This window comes from Leopardus geoffroyi, chromosome B3, assembly GCF_018350155.1.
Source record: "Leopardus geoffroyi isolate Oge1 chromosome B3, O.geoffroyi_Oge1_pat1.0, whole genome shotgun sequence".
NCBI classification, from domain to species: Eukaryota; Metazoa; Chordata; class Mammalia; order Carnivora; family Felidae; genus Leopardus; species Leopardus geoffroyi.
Window position 1 is genome coordinate 2,100,165 of NC_059337.1, and position 26,235 is coordinate 2,126,399.

The window sequence follows — 26,235 nt, forward strand, 5'->3', positions numbered from 1 at the left end:
GCCGGCACGCTCTTTGGGTTGCCCAGACTCTGGGCTAGAAGGATCCCTATGCCAGTTTTCTCTGCCCTTCCTCCCCCTGGATTGATGACGCGGGCTCCATTGTACTAATCTATGTCTCCAGCTCCATCTGTCAAAGCAATTCGCATAATTACTGTAATTTTAATATTTTGGACAGCGAGCTCTGGGGTAGGGACGCAGGGAGGTGGGGGCTGATGGCCGGCCGGCGGTGGTGCTCTCGGCTCCCAGGGCGTGGGGGGATGCTGAAAGGGGCCGGTGAAGAACAAGGTCTGGAAGAAGCAGGGTCCCGCAGACCAAAAAAGGAATTGCAAACTCCTTTGCATGTTAGAAAAAAGGAAGTTGTGTTCTGTAAAACTAAATACTTATGTAGCCCAGATGTTAGCTGGAGGCCTCCCTACCCCGCAAGAGCTGTGCGAAATTAGCTCAAACCTTTCCCGATTCCATGGGCTGGGAAAGTCAGAGTCCTTCCCCAAGATTGCTCCTACTTCCCAAGGGCCCTTGAGAATTCTCAACGTAAGCCCTCGAGGCCATGTTGCCTTCCGCAGTTTTGCTCTCCAAAGTGGGTCCACCGACATCACCTGGGAACTTGCTAGAAATGTGGACTCTCAGTTCCAACCCTCAAGTCTAGACCTATGAGTCAGAAACTGTGGTCCACAGGGTCCCCGGGGAGCTGTGTGCATGGTATAGTCAGAAGCACAGCGACGGGACAGAAGGGGTTCTAGAGTCTAGCAGAGCTGGGTTCAAATCCTTCCTCTACTGTTCACTAGCTGGCGACCTTGAGCCTCAGTTTCCTCCTCTGTAAAATGACGATCGCCATCCCAATGCCACGGCGCATGTAAGCCCACAGATTGTCGATTGAGGAAATGCACCGAGCCTGGTACGTGTAGATTCTTCAAAAACACACATTCCCTTTCTTTCCGGACTCAGCCAGCCCCAGGACCAGTGGGATGCACCCGTCCTCCCGTATGGCAAATCTTCTAGTGGACATGCCTTGGCATGTGATCTCAGAGATGCCCTCTTGCCTGACTTCAGCAGGGCGCGCGTTCAGGTCATCCTGGAGATGGTGACAGACGTTCAGGGCTGCTCACTGCCTCCCGCGTCCCCAGTTAGCTTGCCTGGGTGCATCGGGCTGGAGAAGGTAAGGCCTTAGAGAATGACTTTGGTCTCTTGGTCCCACCTCAACAGAAACCTAGCTTGAGCTACTTGGCACCGAAGGCGGTTGGCTCACGGTTGAGAATGAGTTGAGTCAGAAAGCAGAGGGGATAGTAGGCCTCCGGAATGATCGAATGTTGGAGCCTTGAACGCATGGGGAATGTACTGTCAGTGTTCCCACCTGCGGCCTTTGGTGTGCTGGCTTTGCTCTCACTGACACTGGCTTTTCCCAAGAGGAGAGAAGCCTTATAACCGCTTACGGTGCGCGTGGCTGGAGCATAGATCCCAAACCCGTGCATGAATAAATGAATACATATGCCTACATCTCTATCTATAGCTATGTGGAGCGATGGCGATATAAAAAGTTCCTTAAAAAGAGTGAAACGAGCCTGGTATATCAGCAGGTGCAAGGAATAGCCTTCCTTTGCGTGAAATCAGTCTGCATTTCGTCTTTTCATCCGGGATTTGTTCCCAAGTGGCCTGTGGCCCAGATGCCTCTCTCCAGGCCATTGAGGACGTAACCAAGCCCACAAAAGGTGAAGAATAGCCTGTAAACTTGGAGGTTGTGACCGCTCAGGACGGATAAGGGCAACGGTGCGGAGATAAGAAGTCCCCGGGCTGGAGAGGGGAGGCTCGGGGCGTGGGCGGTAAGAACGTCGAGAATTTGAAGTGACCAAATCAGATGCCCTGACCGCGTCTTCTTCAGGCGAAGGCGGGGGTGGCGAGGCGGGTGGTTTGTGATCCTGGACCGCCAACGGGAATTGATACAGAAAAAGAGCTTGGCGGGGCTGAGGGTGCCGGGGGACCCTGCGCCAAAGCCCTTCCGATATCTGCGCTCTCCTGAAATAAAATACTAAATTCAGAGGCTACCAATAACATGTAGCACACCTCCCATCAACGACGGTAAACGTCACGTAAGTAATTCTCGTTTATTATTCCTTACTCGGTAAAGGCTTTGCAGAATCTCCTTCCTCTTTGGTTCGAACAAAATGCTCATAAACCCATTGCGTGTTGTTGCCGAAAGAACATATATCCTGTCACCACCACTGGCATGTGCCCACACCCTGTACGTGACTGTCTCATGCCTCTGTTTTTGAGATACGCGGTTGCTGAATTCTGTCTGCCAGCTCTCGCTGGGCTCCAGAGATCTAGCCAGGTCATCCGTCCCGACAGGTGCGTTCTCAGTGCTCTGACACAGGGCTTCCCAAACTTGTACCGTGTGCGTGACGATCCTCAGATCTGGTTAAAGTGCAGATTCCCACCGGGAGGCAGGTCTGGGGTGGGGCTGGGGGTCAGGGGGTGCCGGGGCAGCGGGCACGGGGGCCGTGCTCTGAGAGGCTGGATGAGCTCCCGGTGACACCTTCCTTGCCTCTGTCTGCCTCACGTCCCCCAACCCTACGGGAGTCGCGTGCTCCTCTCTGCCCTCTGCCTCACTCCTCTCTCTGGCCTGCGCACGTTTGTCTTACAGTTGTCCCCCGGCAGGGCCGTCTGGCTCAAGTCATATTTCCCTCCGGTTGCCCAAAAAGCTATTCAGGAATTAAGTCAGATGGGCCCGAGTCTCTCCCGAGGAATCTTGCTCGTGGGCTTAAGGAGCGAAGCAGGGACAGGCTGTGAGTAATCGGACGTGAAACAGATTTTAGAAAAGGGGGGTCAGCGGGGGATGGGAGTGACCCTAGGCTGGGTCAGAGCGTCGCCAAGGGTCCGTGATGCTTAAGGACCGGGAGGGCCTGGAAGATGAGTGGTTGTGTTATTGTGACGCAGCCCGTGGTGGGAGCTCGTGCTCCCCCATTTCTGCTCTTCTCCTGCCTGGGCCACTTCCCCAGCGCCCTCCTCCCCTACGGCAGGCGGATGGATCGGGAGCCGCGTTCTGGCCGGTGGTGTGTGAGTGGCAGCGGTGTGCATCAGTCCCTGCGGCCGCCCTCACTCACTGGTGGGAGACCCTCGAGTCCTCTCCGTCCTGCCCCGTTGGCCAGAAGGCCACCCGTTCCCGTGGCGCGGTCTGAGACGCCGAGCCTCGGTCAGCCCGTTTTGCTGACTCTCGCCGGCTGACCGGGCCAGAACTAAACCGATGCTTGTTGTGGCCTTAAGACCTGGGTGGTACTTGTTACCGCAGCAAAAACTGACTTGTCCTGACTAATACCGTTCACCGCGAGAGAGGACAGGGAGAGGGGCCCGGAGGACCCAGCCGATCTCTCCCCAGGCACAGATTTAGGTCGTATGTAAAAGGCGGAAAGAGGGCTACGTGCAGGGACGGAGTGGGGAGAAGCAGAGGGGTGGAGGAAAGGCGGAACTCATCAGAAGGGACTTCTGAGGCTTCGGATGGAGAAGAACAGGACAGGAAAGGCCCCTGGCTCGGAGGAGATGATGTAAAATTACCAGGGGACCAAGAGGAAGCAAAGTGGCTCAGCCCCTACTTTGATTCCATTTTCTGCGGCCAGGGAATTAGCTTTAATGGGAAAAGGATGGGGCAAATGGCACGCACAGGGAGCTGACGTCTCGGACGTTAGACTGCAAGCTGGGTCCTGCCAGCGTGTAACTGACCCGGCCCTGACACAGGGCTCCGCTCGCGAGTATTTGCTGAATGAGTGAACCAAGGTACGTGAGGGGGAGGGGGGGGGGTAGCTGCGTTAACTGGATTCGAGTCGTCGGGTCCACCTGAAGTATACCGCAAGTCCCGAGGGGAAGCGTAGCTGTGAGAGCAGAAGCCGTGTTAGGAATCTTCCAGAAACCGAGGGCACTAGGAGAGGGAGGGGTCACGTTAGAAATCAGAAGCGGTCCATGCTTCTCTGAGTCTTTTTTGCTGAGGGGAAACGGAAGGGGGAATCCCAAAACTCCCCAACGGCGGGTCGATGGTAACTTCCCGCGCGTTTCTGGAAGGGTCTGTACAGTCCGTGGCTGATGAACACCTGGGAACCGAAACAGGTATCATCGAGGACTACCTGTACCGGGAGATGAGAACAGCTCGTTTTTATCGTCGGCTTGCCGTGTGCCGGTCCGGGCGCTTTGCGGATGGTCTCAGCCCATGCGCGTCGTGACCGGGCGACGATGGCCCCTTGGTGACCGTTGTACCGCCGGGGACGTGGGTCACAGGGTCGGGTCCGCAGCCCGCGCGAACTCCAGAGACAGTGCTTTTCACCCAACCAAGCCCCTGTTCACACGTCCACACTCCCCTGGTTTTCTGTGGCTCCCCGGCTGGTGAGGGGCCAGGGGCCAGGGGAGCGGAGTCCCCGTCCCCGATCACGTGTGGCCACTGGGCTCAGCCTGCCGAATCGGAGAGGGGTCAGCCCACATCCAGCAGCCATCTTGGCCCGGAGGGATTTCCGAGCGTGAAGACGCTGTCCTCCGGACTGAAGGCGGCCCCTGTGAGAGGGGAGAAGGGAAACACGTCCACATCACACGGCCGGTTTCCCTCTTGTGGACTGTTGTGTGTTTTCCTGCCCCGTAGGCTTTCTACCACGAAGGCAAGACTCCACGGCTTCTTTGCCCCTCGGAGGGAGAGGACAGACACCCAACAGTTCTTGGGGCCGGGAAGGAAGGGCGGGAAGTCACGTTCGGGCAGAGACTGAGTGTGGAAAGCCCTTTGGTGTCAGAGGAGAGAAATATGGGCAAAACAGGATGATGTTTGCATTTTTGTCACAAACACACCCAGTCCTCGAGGGCGGATGGCAGAGGCAGAGGCCGGCCCGGGGTTTGGGGATCCCGCGTCTGCACGACCTGTAGGAATGCCAAGCCGTCGAGGGTCCACCAGCAACATACTAATCACACACGTACATCGGGCCGTACTCAGGCTGTATGGCACAGTGTTCCAGAGAGAGAAGCCTTCGTGCGGTTCCGAGCTCTAGCTCCAGAAGTGCAAGTTAAACCAAGCTTACGAAAGAGGTCACTCTAAAATGTAAGGTTTTCAGTGTCACTTATACTCACTGCATTTCTGAATTGGAGATTAGAGACAAAACTGCTCGGTCCCTCTTGGGACACCTGGGTGGCTCAGTCGGTTAAGCGTCCGACTTCGGCTCAGGTCGTGATCTCCGGTTCGTGGGTTCGAGCCCCGCGTCGGGCTCTGGGCTGACAGCTCGGAGCCTGGAGCCTGCTTCCGATTCTGTGACTCCCTCTTTCTCTGCCCCTCCCCTGTTTGCACTGTCTCCCTCTCAAAAATAAATAAACATTAAAAAAAAAAAAAAAAAGATTGGTCTCTACTGTGGATAGTTAGCATGGACCACAACAAAAGATTAAACAATTATTGTTCCAAATCCACAAAACCAAACAGGTCTGACAGAAATGTGAATAGTTAAAAATTCAAATGATTTCTCGGGTAGGTTTGTAGCATTTACTTACACTTCCCAGGCTTTGGGAACACCGTGTCATCCCGGGGCATGGCCGCAGGAGGCTGGCAGTGCGGGGTGTTGGGTGCTTCGTGCTGGGTGGTGGGTGCTGGGTGCTGAGTACTGAGGGTACTGAGTGGTGGGTGTTTTATCCTGGGTGCTAGGTGCTGGGTGCTGGGTGCTGGGTGTGACACAAGGGCTGTTCCTCAGCGGCTGCTCAGGGCTTAGATGTCGCAATTATGTCACCAGCGCCCAGGTCTCCTGCCTGTTCGGGTCTCTTGTGTCTTTGTCTTTCTTTCTTGGTTCCTCTTCGTTTTATGAATTCCGTTTGCCGCGTGGCATCTTGTCCAAACTCCGGGTGTTGGCGAGGCCACGCCCACCGTGGGGCCAAGAATCTGACGGGTGCGTCACTTTATTTACTTCATCATGAAACTGTAATAAATACCAAGAGTCACACAGTGAACCCCAGTCACCCACCCTCACCTGTTTTCTGTCTTCTGTTTCTCTCCCTTTTTTTCTCTCAGATGTTTCGAGGCAAATCCTAAATGTGGGACGAGTGAGGTTTTGTTGGTGTTAAGAAGACGGTTCACGGAGGAATTAGAATCAAATGGCGTTAGGGTGATGGGGGAGCAGACAGGGAGAGGGAGGGAGAGGGAGAGAGGAGAGAGGGAGGGAGACAGAGGGAGAGAGGAGGGAGAGAGAGGGAGGGAGGGAGAGAGAGTGAGAGACAGAGCAAGAGAGAGAGAGGAGAGAGCGAGTCGGCAGGGGACTGACATAGGGGAGCATCCAGAATGAAGAGACTCTATTTATCCCTGTGTCCCCCTCCTGCCCTCCTTCCACGGTTTTCTCTCCCTCCCACCTACTTCGCTCTTTGCCTGGAAATACCAGCAACCGGGGCGAGAAGACGCTTCTCCCCGCGGGTTTTGTGCCGCAGGGCAGCGGAGTGGAGGTCGCGCGCGGGGCCCAGGACCCTGAAGCTCCCCGTCTCCGTCTCGCGGCCCGCCCTCCGGGGCCTGGGTGCCTTCCTGCCCCTTTCCTCGCACAGAAGGAAGTTGACTTCGGACCCTGGGATAGGCCATGTCCCCTTGGCAGCCCGGCTCGGGAGCGGGATGGCACAAAGGGGTCCGTTGCTCCTTGGGGACACCTTCCCCCCGAGCAGCATGTCCCCAAACTGTAGCTCTATAAACGTCTGGCGTTCTGAGCAGCGAAATTAGGTTTTCCACAAATAAGGGTCCTCAAATTCGTTTGCGGCATCATATTTACAATGACATCGCGCGTTGAAAAAGTCTGAGATGATTTACAGTAACGGTCGTCCGACTGAACTTGCCCCACACTGCCTATGGCTGTCTCCCGGGCTGCTGGTATGTTCCAGGACGCAGTTTGGGGATTGCTGTCCTGAAATCACTCCTTCCGGTCTGGAATCACAGGGTGGGATAAATCGCCCCTCCCGTCGCTCCTCCTGCTGACGGAGAGATCATTTATTCGGAGGGCAGGGGTGACGCAGGATCAAACCCCAGAGGGTCAGGACGGCTAAGGGATGTGGGCCGGGTTAGCAGGAGGAGGACACACAGGGACGCCGGAGGCCAGTGTGGCTACTGGTCACTGCGGGCAAAGCCATCAGACGATGCCTCCCTGGCTCCCGGGGGCAGCGCTGAGCCCATTCATAGGATCCTTTAGACACCTGAGGGGGGGACCAAGGGACCGTGACCCCCGTGGCTTCGGGTGCAGGCCAGGCGACCTGGGACCCGCCCCTGGAGGCTGGTGGCCAAAGAGAATGTACATGCTTGAAAAAGAAATGCAGGGGCGCCTGGGTGGCTCAGTCGGTTGAGCGTCCAACTTCAGCTCGGGTCACGATCTCATAGTTCGTGAGTTCGAGCCCCGCGTCGGGCTCTGGGGTGACGGCTCAGAGCCTGGAACCTGTTTCAGATTCTGCGTCTCCCTCTCTCTGACTCTCCCCCATTCATGCTCTGTCTCAAAATAAATAAACGTTAAAAAAAATTAAAAAAAAAAAAAAAGAAAAAGAAATGCAAAGACCACCAAGCCCAAGGGGGTGAAGGTGGGCCAAGGAGTCAGAAGAACGAGACAGAAAGAACCCAACACGCGTTTGGAAAATCGAAATCAATCTCAAAAGACTACTCCACGTTGAAATGATGTCACTGCTGACTTTTAGTATTTTAAATTCTGTCTTCCCCATTCTTGACGTCCCTATTTAAAACCAATTTTTTTTAAATGTCTATTTATTCTTGAGAGGTGGGGGGGAGGGGCAGAGAGAGGGAGACCCAGAATCCGAAGCAGGGGCTCGAACCCACGAACCGCGAGATCGTGACCTGAGCCAAAGTTGGATGCTCAGCCTACTGAGCCCCCAGGCGCCCCTCGAGATCCCTATTTTGATTCATCCTTAGAAGTTCGTAGATGCCACCTTGGCACCTGCCTCCGTGACTTTCCTCTCTACAAGACGTGTCTCCTTCTAAAAGAAAAGCCTAGATTCTTGTAGAATTTTTGAAGAAATGAGAGGCTGCTAAACGTTCCGTTTTGAACAGAGCCCGGACTGCTGACGGTGTTTTAAACTCGCGGGGGCCAGGGTCGCCCGGGGGACTCAGTCGGTTGGGGACCGACTCTCGGTCGCAGTCTCACAGTTCATGGGTTCGAGCCCCGCATCCGGCTCTGTGCTGACAGCACGGAGTCTGCTCGGGACTCTCTCTCCCTCCTCTGTCTGCCCCTCTGCCTCACTTGGGCTCTCTCTACAATAAAGAAATAAACTTTAGACTTGTGGGGGCTGTTTTCCTCACGGCGAGAAATGCCAAGTGCACGTGACAGGGTCCTTGGGGACGCGGGGACTTTCTAGGCTCCTCCGCCATCACGGGGTCGTCTTGTCACCTCTCCGTCACAGGGTGGCTGCGGCATCACGTCTGCCTTCCAAGCGGGAAGCAAAGAAAGTCGTGTCTCTATCCGTCCCTCTTCTCACGTGACAGCAAAATCTTTCCAGAACACCCTTCCATAGGCTTCTGTTTATGTTTCCCTGACCTGCACTGTCTTCCAGAAGGGAGGGCCGACGAGCAAGCATTTAGTTCTCCAGCCTCTGGGAGAAGGGAGCTGGAATTAGGTGCTCAGCGAGCCCATCTACAGCATCAGCTGCAAACAGTGTCCCCTTACTGAGAGCCACCTCCTCAAGACAGGAACGGTCCGTGAACGTTTGTCCTGAATCCCTAGCGTCTAGAGCAGTATCTGGCCCGTCGCTGACCGCGGTGCGAAATCGCACGCACGCCGGAGTGGACACGTGCACGGGACTGGGAGCCTCAGACCTGCTCCCTGTAGGTAGGTCGCTGTGCCTTCGAGTGTGAGGACGGCAGTGTGCAGGGACAGGAGAGGGGTGAACTCAGGGGGTCAAACCTAGGAATGGGGGTACCTGCCAGCCCCTCACTTCCCGCTGGTCTGTAACTTTTTAGGGGAGACTGTTTTCTTTGGGATGGGAGGGGGGAGGGGAAACGTTCCTACATCATGAACGTTGGAGTTTCTTCTACGTCTTAATTCCCCAGATGTCCAGCAGCATGCCCCTCACACAGCCAGCCTTCCAAGGTGGCGATGGGGGGCTCCGGGCTAGGTCCCTGAGGGACTCTGAGCTTCCCCCCGTCACCTTCCAGGGGCCGGCGAGGCAGGAACAACGCTGCACGGACCAGGGGGGGCTGGACCCGCGGGGCAGATCGGGTCGGCGGCCGCAGCACCCACAGGGGGCCGCGGTGACCCGTCGAGCACACCTGCCAGAGGGCGACTCGGGCCCAGACCCGGGCTTGTGGCGAGCCCTGCCGACCCCACGTTCACGGAAGAAGGGGCGTCTAGGATAGCAGGTGAGCGTGGGGGGAGGAGGGCTGGAGCCCCGCCCTGCCACTTACTCACCGGGACCGTCCCCCGAGTTGCCGTCCCTTCTAAACACCCTGCCACGGGTCATCGCGAAGGTGGATGAGAAAACGCTTGGGGAACACCCGGAACGTGCCGCGTGCCCGGTAGGTATGACTACGTGGAAACACGTAGAAAACCCTACTCCTTGTCCCGCCCCTCGTTATTAAACGGAGCCCAAAAGGGGTCAAGTCTGGTCTGGGCTTCGGCTGTAGATTGCCGGTACGCGGGCACGGCTCCAGGCTGCCCCTCACTGCACCGCGCACACACGACTTTGGTGCCCGTTTGCAGCCGGGACTGTCACCTGGAGGTCCCGGGCCACCCGCGCCTCGCGCACGTGGCACGACGCACAGGGCAGAGACCGGGTGACAGCCGTCTGCGCCCCGGTGCTCCCTCCACCCGGCCTCCCCGATCGCCCTGCCCTCCCCACCCCCCCCCCCCGCCAGCCTCCCACCGGCCCGTGGAGTGTCCCCGAGGCCCCTGAGCTGGCGTTTTCATGGAACAGGCTTCCAGGGACAGCCGCCCCCCCCCCCCCCTTCCTGCGCGTTCTCGGGCAAGCCAGAACCCTCCGTTCACAACAGGAAACCAATAGCTCTGTGCTATCAGAAGACATTTCCTTCACGGCACAGGCGTCTGAGTAATGATTTTGAGCCAGCTTCACCCATTTCCGGTGGAAGGAGGCAAGTGGCCGGTCCCCGCCCCTGCACGGCCCTCTCGGAGCCCCGCCGCCCAGCAGCCTCCGGCTGGAAGACGGGCCTCTCTTCCCTTTGCCGTCCCGGGCCCGGCACCCCGAGTAGCAGATTCACTCGGAGGGGCTTTCCCGCGTCTACGCAGAACACCGTCACCGTGACTGGCTCGTACTCTCATCTGCATGCCGTTCACAGGTGGCCTTGACGGCGAAAAGGCGGGTCGAGAAGGTCACACCTTTTTGGAAGGTCAAGTCCCAACGAGCAGATGCTGGGGGCCGGGGGAAGTCTGTGGGCCCGAGTCCCACGCCGACTTGGGAAAGACGGCTGTGAGGCTGCAGGATAGACCAGAGCTTTTCTGACCACGTGGCCCACCCCGCCGTCTCAGGGCAGACGTGAGGGCCCCGGGGACAGATGCCACCAGATAATCTGAGACTCCTCAAAGGGAAGAGTCTAGTCCTCCCTAGTAATCACAGCCCATCTCTTAGTAATAAGTGTGGGAGAGTCAAGGGACATTCTTGTCCGATCGCCCCCATCTTACAAACGGGGCCGCTGGGGTCTGAAAAGGTGAATAATGAATTCGGGTTTCCTCATTTTCAGGACTCTGTCCCTCAGAAAGATGAGCATTTTGAATCCCTTTCTTCGAGTGCTGTCTTGCAAACTTATGTGGATTTTGGGGCTCATGTACAAGGCTGCAGGCCTCCCAGCATCCAGAAGGAATTTAGACCAACCTCTTTCTTGGGGCATCGAAGGAGACCACGGCACTCGGCTTCTTGGAGCAGTTCCAGCTGGAGGTATTCACCCGTGTGACCTAGGACGTGCTGCTGAGCGGGGGCCCCGGTCAGCGAGCTCGCCTGCTAGGAGGCCACCTGGTCAGCAGGGGGGGAAAGTGCCCGTCCTGGCCTTACAGCCGTGCTCAGGCTTCACCGATGGGGCTCAGGCTGGAGAGACTGAGCATCAAACAGGGGAAACCAGCAAGGATGCGGAGCCAGCGGAGGTCGGTTGAGTTAAAGAAGGCACACTGAGGGGCCCCCGGGTGGCTCAGTCGGTGAAGCGTCCGACTTCGGCTCGGGTCACGATCTCGCGGCTCGTGGGGTCGAGCCCCGCGTCGGGCTCTGTGCTGACAGCACAGATTCTGGGTCTCCCTCTCTCTCTGCACCTCCCCTACTCACGCGCTCTCTCTCTCTCCTTCAAAAATAAATAAACATTAAAAAAAAATTAAAAAAGTAAAAAATAAGGCACGTGGAACCGTGCAGACGTCAGGACGAGAAGCCCGTGACAAGTTCCCCGCAGCAAAAACGGGCTGTCCCGGGTCTTGTGGGCGCGGCGAGGCCCCTGGGCACAGGGGGGGGTGGGGGAGGGTGGGGGGATCCGAGGGTCAGCAGGTGTTTGGCACATTTACTTGGACTGGGCAGTCAGCTGTGCCATCTACCGTGACACCCAGTCCTCTAGGACAGAGATGACGAGGCCAGGCATTGTCACCTTTATTTTCAGCGCAGATCTGGGGCCCAGACCTCCCCGTGGGCCCCCTGGCCCACACCTGAGCCACAGGACTCTCCCGCTCCTCCTGTCCCAGCCAGGACGAAACAACGGCTGAGCAGCGTCCCTGGCCCCTTCCCCACGGCCCACACCCTCTCTTGGCCCTTGACATCCGACGGTAAGAAGAGGCAAGGCAGGACACGCGGGACAATCTCGTGAACGGGAAGAGAGCGTTTCATGTCTTCCTGAGGTGGGGGCAGCCGGCCTTAGCCACACACCCACCATTGCCGGGGCGGGGACGTCCCAGGTGGGAGGGTGGTCCCCACCCAGCCGCCCCATCCCAGATGCACCAGACTCCGTTTCTCCAGCGTGGAAGGCCCCGGAGAAAGGCCGTGTCAGGACAGAGAGTTAACAATATCGAGCCACTTTGATAAATCATAAAAGCAATACACGCTCCTGGCTAAGTTTGCAAAATTAAAAATACAGAATGGCTTACGACAAAAAGTCAAATTCTTTTGTCTCCCCATGCCCTCCATCCTGGGGACCCACGCACCAATCTCCTCCTGTCTTTTTTTTTTTTTTTTTTTTTAGGTTTTTTAATGTTTATCTACTTTTGAGAGAGAGACAGAGCACGAGTGGGGGAGGGGCAGAGAGAGGGAGACCCAGAATCCGAAGCGGGCTCCAGGCTCTGAGCTGTCAGCACAGAGCCCGACGCGGGGCTCGAACCCACGAACCGTGAGATCCTGACCTGAGCTGAAGTCGGTCGCTCAACCGACTGAGCCCCCCGGGCGCCCCTATTGTCTGTCTTTCTGACTTTACTGGCCGTGAGGGGTCTGTTATTGTGGTTTTGGTTCTCGTGTCCCCAGTGACTAATGACGCGGAACATCTTTTCAACGGCTTATTTGCGATTTGCATATCTCCTTTGGAGGAATGTCTATTCAGATCATTTGCTTCGTTTTTATCATGTCATTGTATTACGGAGTTCAAGAGGTGTGTCTATATCGTGGGGGCCAGCCCCTGACGCACGTGTCCCTCGCCGAGCAGATTGGAGACCACTTGGGGACTTCGCGGCTCGCGTCGTGGGCAGACGCCTTGTTTGTTTTTCTGGCTCCCACAGGCTGCCTCCACGTTCACTTCAAGCCCGGACTCAGCCAGAGCCCCCTGCACTCGTCTTTCCCGGCCACACGGAAAAAGCCACCTGGAGAGGGACAGAACGGAGCCGGCGTGAAAAGAGAGGCCAGGGTGAGTCGTGGCAAACTGGTCAGGACTGACCTGTGTTACGCTCTGGTTTCCAGCCGGACCTAAGGTGGAGTTGCTTCTGGACTTTTCAGACGCGCAACTCACGAAACAGAGCAAAGCAAAACAAAACAAAACTCCTCGTATGTTTCTTGAGTTGAGCTTTACCTCTGACAATCAAAAGTCCTCGGCAGCGTGCAAGACGTGAGCCATGTCTGTTCTGTGAAGCTCTACTCTTGTTTCAAAAACCAAGGCTCCCTGTTAGAAGGCAACGTATTCTTACACTTTCTCTCCTTTGAGCTGTTGGTATAGCGTGCTGATAGGTTTCCTAATATCGAACCACGTTTTTATTCCAATGATGGGGCCCACTTGGTCACGAAGGAAACATTTCTGCTGCCTTGTAGAAAAGATTTGGGGCCAACATTTGTAAGTACAGGCTCAACGGGGAGGGGTCCGAAACCGCTGGGTGGTGGGACACGTCCAGGCAGCTGACGAAGTTTGCTTGGCCCATCGGCGTTTCAGAACTGGGAGGTCAAACATACAATTCAGCTTTTCTCCTTTTTTTTTTTTTAAAAAGTTTATTCATTTATTTTCAAGGAAGGGGAGGGACCGAGAGAGAGGGAGAAAGGGAGGGAGACAAGGAGAGAGAGAGGGAGAGAGAAGAGGGAGGGAGAGAGAGGAGAGAGAGAAGAAGAAAGAGAATACCAAGCAGGCCCTGCACTGTCAGCGTAGAGTCCGACGTGGGGGCTCAAACCCACGAACTGTGAGATCAAGACCCGAGCCAAGGTCAAGATCGGACGCTAAACCTACTGAGGCCCCAGGCGCCCTCCCTTGAGCTTTTCTTGAAAAGTCTGTCGTTTCAGTGGGGCTGAGTGTCCGCGTGGCAGACGGTCTGGGGTGGATGGTGGTCACCTCTGCACCAGCTGCGCCCAAGGCCCCCCTTGGGACCGGCCGTGCCCGAGGCCCCCCTGGGAACGGCCGCGCCCGAGGCCCCCCTTGGGACCGGCACCCACAAATGTGCACTCCCGTCGTCTTGGTTGGTCAGCGTCACACATTTTAGTCACTGTCCGGCCTGTGAGGTCATTCGAGGCTGTGATGCCTCCAATTGTCCCTTCTGGTGCCTTGTGTTCAGGTGACCGCGGCTCCGGCACGGAATGGCGCTCTCCCTGGAAGGTTGGAGGAATTACCTGTGAAAGTCCCGGGCCTTGGTGCTTGTTTGCAGTGGTTCTTCCATTTTTTTCCCCAGACTTGCTTCCCTTCCCGGCTCGTCTGAGCCTGTTGGCCTCCCGTCCCAGCTGCAGTCTGAGAAAGAATGGCTCCAGCGTCCCCCGGCCTTCCTGTGGCCTGAGGACACTGCGTGGGGAGAGGACACATCAGAGAGCGCGTGGGCGCCTTGCCTTTGATCTGAAATAGTTTCCCGGACCGCTGCAGGGCTCACTTCCCAAGCAGGGGTGTGCATCTGTTTTCTGGGAGGTAGAGACCCATCTCTGACCTCCAGCCCCTCCCCCAATTCAGTGCAGGGCCCTGGACGCTGATCTGACGGCCCTCCGACGTCCTCTCCTTTCCACTGGATGCCCAGCCAGCGAGGGCTTTTTCTATGCACTTGCCCTGCTGTGCAGTGACCCACTGGGGTCAACGTCACTCCAGAGCCTCAGGCTTCTTCCCACCTCACTCGGCTTCCTCTCTCTCTCTCACCGGCCTGGAGGGCGGAGGAGCGGAGCCGGGATTCCCGTCACCCCGCTCTGGCATCTTCCATCGTTACAATTTGTCGTCGTTTTTGGAAGTTTGTGGAGGCAGGCGGGAAAGCAATAAATGATCATAAATGCTTTTCAGGGTGGGGACGCTGCCCCCGTTGGTCAGGAACCAGGGAAGGAAGGTTGAGCGTGTTGCATGATCTGCGACACGACTTCTGGTTACCCTACAACTAACTCTATATTTAGATAAATACTCAGCCCTCTAGACAAAGGACTTTGTGAAAAATGATTCCGTTGTGTAGGTTTACTCCTTGTTGAGAAAGGACGTGTGAGTGTCTGAGGGTGGAATAGAGACGACAGAACCTTGGGTGTTCACAAGACCGAGTCAGAGCTCAGAACCTCAGGTGTTTACCAGATCGAATCAGAGCTCGGAACCTTGGATGTTCACAAGACCGAATCAGAGCTCGGAACCTCTGGTGTTTACCAGATTGAGTCAGAGCTCGGAACCTTGGGTGTTCACGAGACCAAATCAGAGCTCAGAACCTCAGATATTTACCAGACTGAATCAGAGCCCAGAACCTCGGGTGTTCACGAGATCGAATCAGAGCTCAGAACCTCAGGTGTTTATCAGACCGAATCAGACCTCAGAACCTTGGGTGTTCACAAGACCGAATCAGAGCTCGGAACCTCAGGTGTTCACCGGATCGAATCAGACCTCGGAACCTCGAGTGTTTACCAGATAGAATCAGAGCCCGGAACCTCGGGTGTTTACCAGATCGAATCAGAGCCCAGAACCTCGGGTGTTTACCAGATCGAATCAGAGCTCAGAACCTTGGGTGTTCATGAGACCAAATCAGAGCTCAGAACCTCGGGTGTTCACAAGACCGAGTCAGAGCTCATAACCTCAGGTGTTTACTAGATTGAATCAGAGCTCGGAACCTCGGATGTTCACCGGATCGAATCAGAGCCCAGAACCTCAGGTGTTCACGAGACTGAATCAGACCTCAGAACCTCGGGTGTTTACCGGATCGAATCAGACCTCAGAACCTCGGGTGTTCACGAGATCGAATCAGAGCCCGGAACCTCGGGTATTTACCGGATTGAATCAGAGCTCGGAACCTTGGGTGTTCACAAGACCAAATCAGAGCTCAGAACCTCAGGTGTTCACCGGGTCGAATCAGAGCCCAGAACCTCGGGTGTTCACGAGACCAAATTGGAGCTCAGAACCTCAGGTGTTTTGTTTACCAGACTGAGTCAGAGCCCAGAACCTCGGGTGTTCACCGGATCGAATCAGATCTGGTGCTTCTGTGTCCAGAAAGTGAGGTTTGAGGCCAGCTTCTCAGGATGGGCATGAACACGTGCTATCATTGAGGGGGCTGTTGTGGGAACCTATTGCTTCCATCTGATCAGTCCTTTTGTCTGCCATCCGGCAAAAGAACCTGACCTCTTGGCCAGAAGGATGGACACATGATCTCAGCCAGAATCAGAAAGTCCTCTAGTGGGATTTTTCAGATGGGGTCTGGGACAGACAGGCTGCTTCTCCCAGTGTCAGAGTGCCGTGGCCGTGACAAGTGAGTGTGCAGGGAGTAAAACCAACACAAGGGGCCCAGGAGGGAGAGACTTGAGGCTCCGGTCATCTCTGAAGCCGCCTCGCCACCATCCGGCTGTGGACTTGATCATACCAACCTGACCGAGCTCCCTCGGATTGGGTTTGGAGAATGTACAGGCTCCTGACTAATGGACGCCCCCGCGGGGGCAGGAGCTAGGGGCTGCGGGGAATCACGACTCTCACATTGGCTCCATACCTCCAATTCCTGAAGAATGACAGCCATTGATTTGTCACGGAAGATGTCAGAGCAGATTCTCTGTTAGAATCTCGGTGTGATTCCTAGTGCTTTAGTGGGCATGGTTTTTATTTTGGATATTTGCACCGAACAAGGGTTATAAAGGTAGAAGCTTGAGAGAACAAGGGATCAGCAGAAGGAAGGATTCTTTCTGAGTCCCATGGACGTGATGGGGCAGTGAGGTCAGGGGCTGTGACCAGGGAGAGCCGTGGGGGCTCCAGAGAATGTCTTCTGAGTATCAGAGATGATGCCCTGAATTTCTGCCAAAGGATTTCGGACCCTTCCCAGGGCGACCACCTACCTGCCCTGGTTTTTCAGGAAAAGAAGGGGTTCCCGAGAGGTGGGATTTTCGGCGCCCAAACCAGAAAGCTCAGGCGAGCTTGGACAAGCTGTCTCTGGTTTGTTGCTTTTGTGAAAAATTCTCAGGGCTCAAGATTCAGTTAGGCTCTGTGACTGGAGGTTTGTCACAGTGGGTGTGCTGAGTTCTTGTTTTTGTTTTTGTTTGTCTGACCCAGCAGTAGCTAAAAAGAGAATTTGAAATGCATGATAAGATTCCAGACCCCAAGATCAAACGTTCGCCATGTAAGTGGGTGAACACAGGATCATCAGGCAGGTTGGAGATGCAGAGCCTTTGAGATGTGATCTCGTTCAGGAAGACAGCGGCACAGGTGACGGGAGAGCAGGGGACCCCTGAACTTCGGGATGCCGAGGAGGAGGACAGCGCAGGCCCAGGAGCAGAGAGGCTGATGGTCGGTTGGGCGGCTGGCTGGGGGCTCTGAGGAGGAAGCCCCCATGTGAGGACCCGCAGGTTGTGCAGATGCTGCCTTCCTTCCAGCCGTGAACGTGGAATAGCTTAGAGAGGTCTATCGGGTGCCATCTTGAATCTGTCCAGGAGTGGGTGCCCATGCCATGGTAGAGCTTTAGCAAGGAAGAGCTTGGGTTCCCCAATCTCTGGACCTTGATTCCTTGTTTTCCTCTGACTCACAGGGGAGCTTTGGGTTTCTGGAAATTGTTACACTCATGTTTCTCCCCCTTCAACTCAGTTTTAGACTTCATAAAAGTGTAGGGTAGATAGAGAAGGGGGAAAAAAGTCCAGACAGGATGCACATGATTTAGTTAACAATTTTCCAGGTTATTAAATGCACGTATCTTTTGAAAACCGGGATTGCACGGTTTTATTTGGCAACCTGATTTCTCTCACGTGTGTGCTTTCTGAGCATAAAATGTGTACATAGATGCGCACGACGTTAGAAGCACGCGGTACACGTAGCCGCATTGCGCCCTCCGTTTCATTGTGCGCAACTCATACATGTCGTTATTGTAGCTTCTGGAAATATACCTTCGGCGTCGTACAACATTGCTACGTGTGGACGCAAACAAAAACTATCTGTTTCAGCAGTGGGCATTCAACCCTCTCTAATTCGCGACATTAAATGTTCCATGGCGGTGAGTATGGAACAAGGTTCCGTGTATCCTTGAGTGAGTCTTTGCTTCGTGTCCTATTATTTCCTTAGGCTAGATTTCTAGAGGTAGTTCAAGGAGGACACACAGATGTTGGGCTCTTATTACACATGGACAGATTGTTTTCCAGAAAGATTCACCCACTTTATACTCTTGCCCTGAGTGAATAATAATTTCCCTTGTTACCTTTACCAATTGAACCCTCCAACTCTGGCCAGAAGGGAGCGGAGAGAATGGGTGCTGGGCGTTGAGGAGGGCACTTGTTGGGATGACCACTGGGTGTTGTATGTAAGCCGATCTGACAATAACTCATATTTAGAAAGAAAGAAAATATTTGCCAATTTGATGGATTTACAAAAGATATTTTAACTGGCATTTGTTGGATTAGTAGTGGGGGTTGATTTTTTTTTTTTTTATTTTTTTTTTCAACGTTTATTCATTTTTGGGACAGAGAGAGACAGAGCATGAACGGGGGAGGGGCAGAGAGAGAGGGAGACACAGAATCGGAAACAGGCTCCAGGCTCTGAGCCATCAGCCCAGAGCCCGACGCGGGACTCGAACTCCCGGACCGTGAGATCATGACCTGGCTGAAGTCGGACGCCCAACCGACTGCGACACCCAGGCACCCCGGGGGTTGATTTTTTAAATGTATTTATTCTTATTCTTTTGTGAAAACTCTCATTTTTGTCCATTGGGTTTTTTTCTAAATAGACTTGATTTTTTCTTAATTCTTGACGAATTATGAATATTAATCCTTTGCCATTTTATCGCAAGTTTGCAATTGGCTGTTTCCTAACTCAATTCAGAACGTTTTGGTTCTACACTCAAACTGTTTAAAAACATTTTTTAAATGTTTATTTTTACTTTTGAGAGAGAGAGAGAGAGGGAGACAGAGCACGAGCAGGGCAGGGGCAGAGAGAGAGGGAGACAGAATCCGAAGCAGGCTCCAGGCTCCGAGCTGTCAGCACAGAGCGCGACGCGGGGCTCGAACTCTCGAACCGTGAGATCATGACCTGAGCTGAAGTCGGACGCTTCACTGCCTGAGCCACCTAGGTGCCCCTACCCTCAAACTGTTTTAAAGTCAAAATTGATCTTTTGCTGTGATTTTGTTTCATTGCGTTTATTCTCAGAAAGCTCTTACGTGAATTAAACTTTACTTACATGGTATTTCGATTATCTCATGATTTCATTTTTTTTAACATTTTTGATTCTGAAAAAAAATTTTTTTTTGTAATTTTGACAACAAAATTAGAAACAGAGGAAGTGCAGAGACTAATTTAACGCATCCTCGTATAGCCTGCTACTGGAATTGAACAGATGTTGCCATCTGGGCACATTCTCTTTCGATTTTTACCATGTCAGAAGTCAAAGGTCCCTGAAACCCCCTTTCTGTTCGGGTCTCTGTTCACCATGAAATCCGTGGACATTCCCCCCCCCCCCCCGGGCCGTGTTTCTATGCTTTTATTTTATTTTACACCCTGAAAACAGTATAGAATATTATTTCATGTATTAAAAAGAAGAGATGAATAAGGGGCGCCTGGGGGGCTCAGTCGGTTAAACATCTGACTTCAGCTCAGGTCATGATCTCACGGTTCGTGAGTTCGAGCCCCCTGTTGGGCTCTGTGCTGACAGCCCAGGGTCTGGAGCCCGCTTCGGATTCTGGGTCTCCCTCTCTCTCTGCCCTTCTTCCACTCAGGCTCTCTCTCTCTGTCTCTCTCAAAGATAAATAAAAACATTTAAACAAATTAAAAAAGAAAAGATGAAGAAATCCTATTATATGGATATATTCTGCAACTTTTCTTTTTGTAACCCAAGATCCTGCTTTCGGGGTTGATCCACTGGGATACTTAGCTGTAGCTTACGGGATTCGGCGTGCCGGGCGGGCGCGTGAGTCTACCCCGTCCCCTACTCTGTGCCCAGGGGAGCACCTGGGCACCTCCAGCCGCTGGCCTCCAGCCCAGCCTACACACGGCGGGGCCTCTGAGGGCTTGTCTTCGAAGGTGGGGTCCCTGAGAAGGAGACCAGCGGGCAGGAGGGGACTGGGGGGTAGACCCTGGTGGAAGAGAAGGGAAGGAAGCAGGTGGACAGGGGAAAACCGGGCATTGGTTCAGTCTCAGGAAGCCCCTGCCAGCCCCCCGGAGGCGTCCAAAGCAAGGAGGACCTCCCGACTTGCTGGGAGTTGGCGTGGGCATCAGAGCCTCCCCCGCCCCCGCATCTAACAACACTCGCACCGTGGCCTTGGGCACAGCGGCTGGCTTCAGCCCAGCCTCGTTCAGAAGAGGGCTGAGCACGGACGGCATGCCCGGCAGCTGGGGGCTCGGTCCTTCCGCCCGGAAGGGGGACGTGGGCAGCGCATCTCGGCGTCCGCTGCCCTTGTCCCGTCACTTCTCCGCCTTGAGAATCAGGCGTTCTCTGCAACGGTCCCGAGGCCGGGGCTCTCCAAGAGCCACGGAGCCACAGACTGTCCCGCAGCCCCTGGCGAGCAAGCGTGGAGGGCTTCGAAGTCCGCAGCAGGTGCCGTCCGTTGCCGCTAGGCGTGCTTTTCCCTCACATGTTCCACCCGGTTTGGTCCTGTCTGTATTCCGTGTCGCAAGGAAAAAAACTGTAGCTACTGGCTTGTAGATGAACCGACTCGTGTTCGCGCACGCATGTTTGTTGAGTGCCTGCGGTGTCCCCGGGCGTGGGTCCGGCGGTTGTAGACACAGTGTTCAGACGGCAAAGTAACACACACACGCACACGCACACCTGCATGACGTCATGACGGGTGGGAACCCATTAAGTGGGGGGAAAAGTCAGGTCAGGTTAAAGGGGTAGAGAGTGGGGAAAGAAGGCCCACGTCAGTTCAAACAGGGACCTGGGAGAGCTTTTCTGATAAAGTGACATTTAAGCAGAAACTGGAAGGAAATGAAGGGGTGGTAAGTGTAAGTGTTTGGGATAAGGGTGTTCGAGGCAGAGGTACAGCATATGCAAAGGTCCTGAGGCAGAAGAAAGCCCGGCAAGTTCAAGAACCCTCTGAAAGGTCGGTGTGGCTGGACTGGGGTGAGGGAGGGAGGCACAGCAGACGCTTACAGAGGGAGCCAGGTCTGACCAGGCGAGGCCCCGTGGACCATCCGGAGAAGTTTTGTCTTTGACCCTGACTAGGATGAGAGCCACTGTACGGCCTGAAGGGGGCCAGTGGGATAACCTGGCTGAGGGTTAAAAGGAGCACTCTAGAAGCTGGGTGAGGAGTGGAGATTCGACAGGTCACATCCAGCCCCTGGACTGGACAAGGTCCACTAGCGAGTGACTATCGACGGGGAAGACGTCCCAGGACGGAGTCCCATGGCCCTCCAGCCGGTGGAGGTCAGAGAGAGGGTGAGGCCAGCTGGGAGCCGGGAGGGGGAGGACAGCCCGCCAGCTGCCCGCGGAAGGCGCGCGGAGACCTCGTTCCAGCGACCGGCCGTGATCGGCGGGGTGGGTGCCGCTGAGAGCTCACCCGTCCCGGCGGCTACCGCTCGCGTGCGTGGCGTTTCCCAGGCGGAAGTGGGGGTTGGGCCATCCCCGCTGGAATTCGGGAGGCAGGGAAATCAACACCTAACCTCAGACCTTGGTCTTGGCAGACGCCGTTACGGGCGATTGCGATGAACGGAATCACTTGTCTGGAGGAAAGGAGGCCTCCTGTCTGCGGACCCCGGGGGACTCTTCTCTAGAGGTGGGGGGCTCCAGGGCCGCTCCCTCAGCCAGCGATGGCCGCGGTCGCATCCGGAGCGCTGCTCCGTCCTCTCGCTCGCCGAAGGCCGCTTTCCGCGGCCGGGAACGATTCTGCTCAGTTACTCTGTTGTGTCCCTCTTGCCCTCCCTCCTGGCTGGAGGCCCAGCTTCCTGCCCTCGGGGGATTCTCATTTTATGCGAAACGTAAGATGTCCTTTCCCTGAACATAATTTTGGACTTTATTAAAACCCTGTCTGATCCAGCTTTCGGCAGAGGGCGCACCGGGCTGTTATGGATTGGCAATACTGTTATCTGCTTAAGCGAAGAGGGAAGAAGTCAGAGCTGTCGAGGGAGGTCCAAAGCCAAGGCAGCCCCCCGAGTTCTCTCTGGTCTCTGCCTTTTCAGGTCACAGTGGAAACTCTCTGCTGTGGATGAAGGCGAGCGGCAGGCAGGGCTGCCTTGGAAGGAAAGAATGGCCACCCTTCTCTTTGCAGCACTTGGGTGTGAGAACCTCTGTCCTCGTCGGACGCGGAGCTGGCCCCCGCGGGGCCTGGAGGAGTTTGTTTCTTGCTGTCTGGCTGACATCGGTAGCCTGTGGGGCCAGGAGTCACGGGCCCCCAGATCGTCCTCCGGGCCTTCTTTGCAGAGCAAGGCGCCCTAGGGTTCCGTGCATTCTGGCGGGTCAGACTCCACGGAACCCCGGGCACCAGATGGCAACCTAGCGGCACCAGGGCCCGGGAAAGTTACGCCATCGGACTCTGGGAAAGTGACGGGAAGCCTCTGTCTACACACGCGCTCTTTCCCATTTTGGTGACGCTCAGCAAAGTGCTCCCCTCCCCTCCCCTCGGGGCTGCTCCAATCCCAGGTAGATGGGGCAACGTCCGTTTCCACTTGAGACAGAAACGGTCTGCACTCGTGCCGCCTTCTCGGAGAGGGGCGTTTGTCACGGGAAGTGGTCGTTTCTTGTCGGGGAAGCGCCTTGCTGAGGCGACGTGGGGAAAGGCAACGCCGTCCGACCACCGGCTGGCTGGCGGGTGAGCCGAGGGGACCCCAGAATTCCTCCACGTGACCCTGTGGGAGAGATGTGAGGTGACCCCAGAAAGGGAGGAAGTCAGGGGGGCTAAGGGACACCTTCCGGTGCCTGTGTTGATCTTGTCCTCTGCCTGCAGAGCCCCTGGTGCAGAATAGATGCTCAGTAGACTGTTGTAGGAGTGTTAACTGATCCGTCTAAAGTTAAGAGGTTTGAGTAGCAGCATCAGCTGCCCTGACCTGAGTTTTGTCTTGCTTGCACGTTACACGGGGGGTCGCCTCTGCCCCTTCCTAGGCGCTGAGCACTTCTTTTGGGGTTATGGTCTCACTTTATGAGTACAAGGACATGCGAATAGATGTGCTGGGTCCCCAAGCGACTACCGATTGAACCTCTGCTCTCTAAGGAGGAGATCGAGCTCCTCCTGGAACCGGGGGGGGGGTGGGTCTCGGGGACAAAAGCCCCGGGATGGGAAGCAGGAGCCCCGCCTCCTTGTCTGAGCTGCGCCCCATCTCGCCGCTCGGCCCTGGGCGAGTTACTTCCTCTCTGTGATTCTGTGACCCTGCGGGGCTCCCATAAGAGATCCACGTTGGGTCTTTGCCCAGTGCTCGTGGCTCACAGGTCCCCGGACCTCCGGAGTCTCCTGAGCGCCAAGAGCAACGGTGGCATCTTCCCTTCCGATGTCTGCGTTTCCAGGAGAAGGGGATCCGTGGGCCCCTCAAAGAGCGCATTCGCTGCGGCCGTGGGTACGGAACGGAAGGAGCCAGAGTTAGCCGCGATGAAGAAGTTGGCTCAGCTGCTCAGAGGGACGCCCCAGACATTGCAAGGAACGCAGTGTGGGACGCCGATTGGCATGGTGGTCCCACCCGTCTCCAGCCAGCTTCTTCCCCGGGGAAGGCAGCTCCGACGGGCACCGGTTTGGGGTCAGAAGGCCCCAGACAGAGAGCCGGTTAAGTGGCCGAGGAAGTCAGTGGAGCCCCGTCCTTCTGCTGAGCGGAGAGCACCCGGGGCCCAGCCCCTCGCGGAGGGAGATGTGTTTCCTCACTGGCTTCGGAGAGTGCCCTGCCGGCCCCAGCTCTGGCCACTGTCGGTGACCGCTGGCCTGAGAAAGCACCTTGGGCAGGCTCCCGCCCTTTGTGGCCTCGCCCCCCAGGCCCTCTCTTCACCTCCCCTGTAAAACATCTGCACACAATCCTTGTGGCAGGACCTCCTTCCGGGGGAGCCCAAACTAAGACGGATGTTCCATGATGGCGTAACCCCGCAAAGCTGGACGGCTGGGGGACGTCCCGATGACAGCCGGGCAGCCTGATGACGCAGCAAACCCTTCTCACACTCCGCATCCGCAGCAAAAAAGATTCGGAGTACCCCGCGCGGGTGTGCATGGGTCGGAGTAGCTGCCCATTTGCAGGTGACCTAGGGCATCCTTTCTTGCATCTGCGGGACCCCTAAGGCATCCTCTAGAAGAAGCCAGACGGAGTCGGGATGTTTTTATCCACGACGGCTTGCGTACTGGCCGCGGGGGCTGGAGAACATGGCCCACCCAGCCCGGCCCTTTCTGTTCCTCCGGCTCGAGATCCCAAGAGTGTCTGGAGACCTCTTCGTGCTCGTCTCTGTCCTTGGGGGCGCGGAGGGGCAGTGGGCAGAAGGACCGAGCGGGCTGCACCACAGATGGAAAGCCCCCCGCGGGGGAACCTATTGCCTTCCCGTCCAGCCTCTCTGGTTCTCTAACCACCGTGTTCCCTGCACCAGCCTCCGGCCACCTAAGGTTACAGAGCCGACCGCTCAAGTCCACGGCCGTGGCTGGACGCGCCTCGGGGCCAGACGCAGTCCTGTGGCCACCTGCCATCCAGGGCGTCCCCCGTGGGATCTTCCCCTTCTCAGGCGCGGCCCGCCGGCCCCCCACTTACAGGGTCCCCCCCTTCCACCCCTTCCTCTCCCTGCTTCTTTTCTCTCTGGCGAAATGCAACCCCCCCCTCAACAGTTCTCCCCGGGGGGTTGTCGCTGCTCTGTCCGAAGAGTGGCACGGCTTCTCCCCTCACACCTCCTGAAGCACTGATGTCCCTCGTGCGGAGAGATTTGGGGACATTGGATGCGAACTGGAAACACTCAGGAGAGCCAATAACTGCCCCACCCCCACCCGGGCCCCTTTTAGATTCTGGTCTTAGGTTTTTTTCTAGGTTCTGGATCGCTGCCTCCTAGCTGGGACCCAGTCTGTGAGGAGACCTTTCTCCCATCTCCCCTCTTCTCCACGGCCGGGGGGGACCCTGCGCCCGTTTCTGCCATCGGCGAGGGGACAAGTCCAAATCCCTGCTGGTTTCCTACCCAGGCCACCTCTCCCCGCAGAGGGAGTCCCATCGGTATTTTCTCACACACGCGCGCGCGCGCACACACACACACACACACACACACACACGGTCATCGGCTCCTTAACAAACATACGGAAATGGCTCAAGCTGCAGCCAGCTTTTGGAGCAAACTTTTCCTTCCCTGCTACCAGTGGTGGGTACAGTTTTGTCAACGACACTCTTGCTGTCCCGGGTCACACGCGCCACGAGAGACCCTGTGCCTCACATTCTGCCTTTTTTCTTTCCCTCTTCCTTTCTCTCTCTCTCTCTCTCTCTCTTCCTTCCTTCCTTCCTTCTCTCTCTTTCTCTTACTTAGAAGGTTAAGTGGGGCTCATCACTGGGTATCACGGGGGACGCTTAAGAGAACCCTGGGGCCCGCGGTTTCCATTTCACAGTACGTGGCTTTTACATTCATTTCTTTAACGTTTTCCGAGCGTCTACTCGATGCCAAGGACACTGACAGGTGCTGGGGATACAGATGCTGCCACCATCCTTCAGAGCCCACGGAATGGGAAAGGAGAGACCCACACAGTGGTTTTGGGTCTGAACGAGTGTATGTGCAAAGTCAATCTGGAGGCAAAAGACCCAGGTTTGAGACCTCGGTCTCCTCGTCGCTAATTCAGAAACCCCAGGGGGGTCCTGAAAGACTGGGGCAGGTTCCCGGGAGAGGCCAACGTTTACACCTGACAGTGGGCAGGGTGGGACTTGGGGCCAGGAGTGCCAATGTCCGGCTTAATGTCCCTTTCTTTGGGCCCTCCTATGGCCTCTCACCAGGGAGAAGGCCCAGAGGATTCCCAAAGTGCAGCAAGAAAATCATTGCAAATTTGAGCTTCCTTTCTTCTTGGAAGGCTTCTACACGACGCATTTAAAAGCACCCACTTTCACGAGCATTATGTTTCACGACTGTCCCTCTGATGAGGAAAGCAGAGATTTGGAGAGAAACATTTTCCACCGACTGGGGAATTCATTAGAGGACGGATGATAGAGGCAGCTTTGCGCCAGCGCATCGCAGGATGAGGCAGGGGATGGAGGAGCCCGTTGCAAGGATGCAGCTTTCCTAATCTAGTTTCCTAATTCTTCAAGCTCCCGAATAATTTATGGAACAGCTTTAACTTGTTGCAGAGACGAAGTTTTTTTAAAACCTCTACACTCTTCCCAAGGCTGTTCTGTGCCGAGTCTCCCATCTTTCCCCCCTTCGTGGCGTCTCAGGCAGAGTCGTGATGGGGCGCCTGGGTGGCTCGGTGGGGAGGCATCTGACTTTGGCTCAGGTCATGATCTCGTGGTTCGTGAGCTCAAGCCCCGTGTCGGGTGAGCAGGAGCCCCGGTGAGCTCCGCTTCTCTTTCTCTCTGTCCCATCGCTCACTTATGTCCCCCTCAAAAAAAAAAATAAT

At 55.8% G+C, this 26,235-nt stretch overlaps 1 protein-coding gene and 1 long non-coding RNA gene across 2 annotated transcripts; one reads left to right on the forward strand and one right to left on the reverse strand.

The window, feature by feature from the left end:
* Positions 1-9,025: 9,025 nt before the first annotated feature.
* LOC123582287 lies at positions 9,026-24,361 on the forward strand. Its single transcript, XM_045448503.1, has 7 exons — positions 9,026-9,065; positions 9,131-9,334; positions 9,675-9,769; positions 10,181-10,318; positions 10,670-10,863; positions 12,666-12,790; positions 21,383-24,361. The coding sequence occupies exons 1-7, from the start codon at positions 9,026-9,028 to the stop codon at positions 21,694-21,696; spliced, it is 1,110 nt and encodes a 369-aa protein (XP_045304459.1). The 3' UTR covers positions 21,697-24,361.
* LOC123582399 lies at positions 15,451-15,897 on the reverse strand. Its single transcript, XR_006704359.1, has 3 exons — positions 15,747-15,897; positions 15,670-15,705; positions 15,451-15,561 (listed from the first exon to the last, which is right to left on the reverse strand). It is a non-coding gene; the product is annotated as an uncharacterized LOC123582399 (long non-coding RNA).
* Positions 24,362-26,235: the final 1,874 nt, after the last annotated feature.

What these genes read in the sequence shown, in the direction of transcription:
- LOC123582287 (XM_045448503.1), top strand. Translation starts at nt 9,026, where the DNA reads ATGTCCAGCAGCATGCCCCTCACACAGCCAGCCTTCCAAG. An exon ending in CACACAGCCAGCCTTCCAAG is followed by an intron (nt 9,066 to 9,130) that starts GTGGCGATGGGG and finishes GTCACCTTCCAG; the next exon opens with GGGCCGGCGAGGCAGGAACA. An exon ending in AGGTCACACCTTTTTGGAAG is followed by an intron (nt 10,319 to 10,669) that starts GTCAAGTCCCAA and finishes CCTCATTTTCAG; the next exon opens with GACTCTGTCCCTCAGAAAGA.